We start from the raw sequence: 1,615 nt of genomic DNA on the forward strand, positions 1-1,615 counted from the left end.
ATCTTCTCCAATCAGTAATCTATGGTCAACTACCTACACATCATAATAAACAGTTGTTATTTTGATAATTTTATTTATGTTAATAATACCATATTACTATTAAAATAATTCAATATCATTTAATCCACCATCTTGTAATTAAGTAATAGAATGATAGGATTCATTTATTCAGCATTATCTAATCACTTTTTAACTATATATAATTAAAAACTCAGGACTTAGACCCTTACACTAAAAATAAATCCATTAAAATAAGAAATATTTAAGAGCGGATTTCTTAACTAGACAAATTTGAATATATTTGTGATTATGTTTGTAAAAAATGACAGTTCGAAAATATACTATAAGACAAATACCTTCCTATTACCTATAAATTAATATGATATTAAAATATAATTTACCTGAATCTTTATACTTTAACAAGCCTAAACTGGTACATATTGATCCAAATACAGCTGATTTCTGGCACACCGGTAGACTTTCAACTAAATCATGACAAACTTTCTCTAAAAGAACCTGAAAATTAGATAAAACAATCAGTTCAAATAAAAATTAAATGCTTGGAAAAATGTAATAAGTAGAGACTGCATCTTCATGGAATTGCATCTTTTGATCCTTCAAATTTGACCAAACCTTGACAGAGATTTGAATTATGGGAAAGGCATTTAAATAACACTCATTTTGAGGTGTTAATAGTTTACCTTAAAATTAAATAACAATTATCAAAAGGAAATAATAATAAAATAATTTAATGAAAACGGAAATGATAATAAATAAATAAGTAGATAAAAAAAATATAAAAATACAGTACATACTAAAAGATGGAAAAAGGGAATAAGAATAAAATCAATCATAAAGGAAAATAATGAACAAAATAGGATACCTACCATACTGAATGCAGGTAAGCACGAAAATAAAGCTGAAGGTAGACAGGATAGAGAAGTAGGGGAGGGGTAGGTAGTTAACTAGTACATTACATTTTAAAATAAAAAGATATATAATATGTTAAAGTAAAGATAATAATAGCAAATTTAAAAATATATTAAAAATAGGCAAACATCATATGATAATATGTACAATAAGGGGGAGAAATTATGTAAAAATACATATTGATAAAATATAAAAAAATTAATGTTAAATAAAAAATAATTTCAATTTTTTTTTTAAAAGAATTATTTAAATCATAATTAGCCTGACCTTAGTTCAATATTCATTTTTGTTATTTATTTTCTTACTTTGTAACCTCATTTTAGTGTTTTTATCCATTTTTAGCCCTAATGGAGTCCTCCAATGAAGGGCAAACCTTGGCTCACGTTTAATAATTTTATTACTATTTTAGATTTTTTGTTGTCTGCACCTATTGTCTGGACCATCTTCCTTTTATTATAAATAAGTTTTGTTTATTTGTATATCTTTGCTGACCCCACCCCCAACCATCTTCTCCTCACCACACTAATTTTGTACTGAACAAAATTGCATGTTTTGGGGGTTTTCCCACAATTTTGCATGTTATAAGTTTTTTCTGCACCAAATTTCAAGTTTTACTTCTTTTATTAAGCAAAATTGATTGTCATCGGACGAAATTCAATGCTTTCGGCCATCGTACAAAATTTCA

General features: G+C 26.1%; 1 protein-coding gene across 2 annotated transcripts in view; it reads right to left on the minus strand.

The window, feature by feature from the left end:
• LOC106683327 (FAST kinase domain-containing protein 4) overlaps positions 1 to 1,615 on the minus strand; it is a 30,349-nt gene that overhangs the window by 23,366 nt on the left and 5,368 nt on the right. For both annotated transcript variants that reach the window (XM_014424714.2, XM_067051523.1), the window contains exon 5: positions 402 to 516. In XM_014424714.2, the coding sequence (XP_014280200.1) occupies positions 402 to 516 (115 nt within the window). The remainder of the gene's footprint in view (positions 1 to 401; positions 517 to 1,615) is intronic.

Source organism: Halyomorpha halys, unplaced genomic scaffold (genome assembly GCF_000696795.3).
Source record: "Halyomorpha halys isolate HHAL.00 unplaced genomic scaffold, Hhal_1.1 Scaffold478.1, whole genome shotgun sequence".
Taxonomy (NCBI): domain Eukaryota; kingdom Metazoa; phylum Arthropoda; class Insecta; order Hemiptera; family Pentatomidae; genus Halyomorpha; species Halyomorpha halys.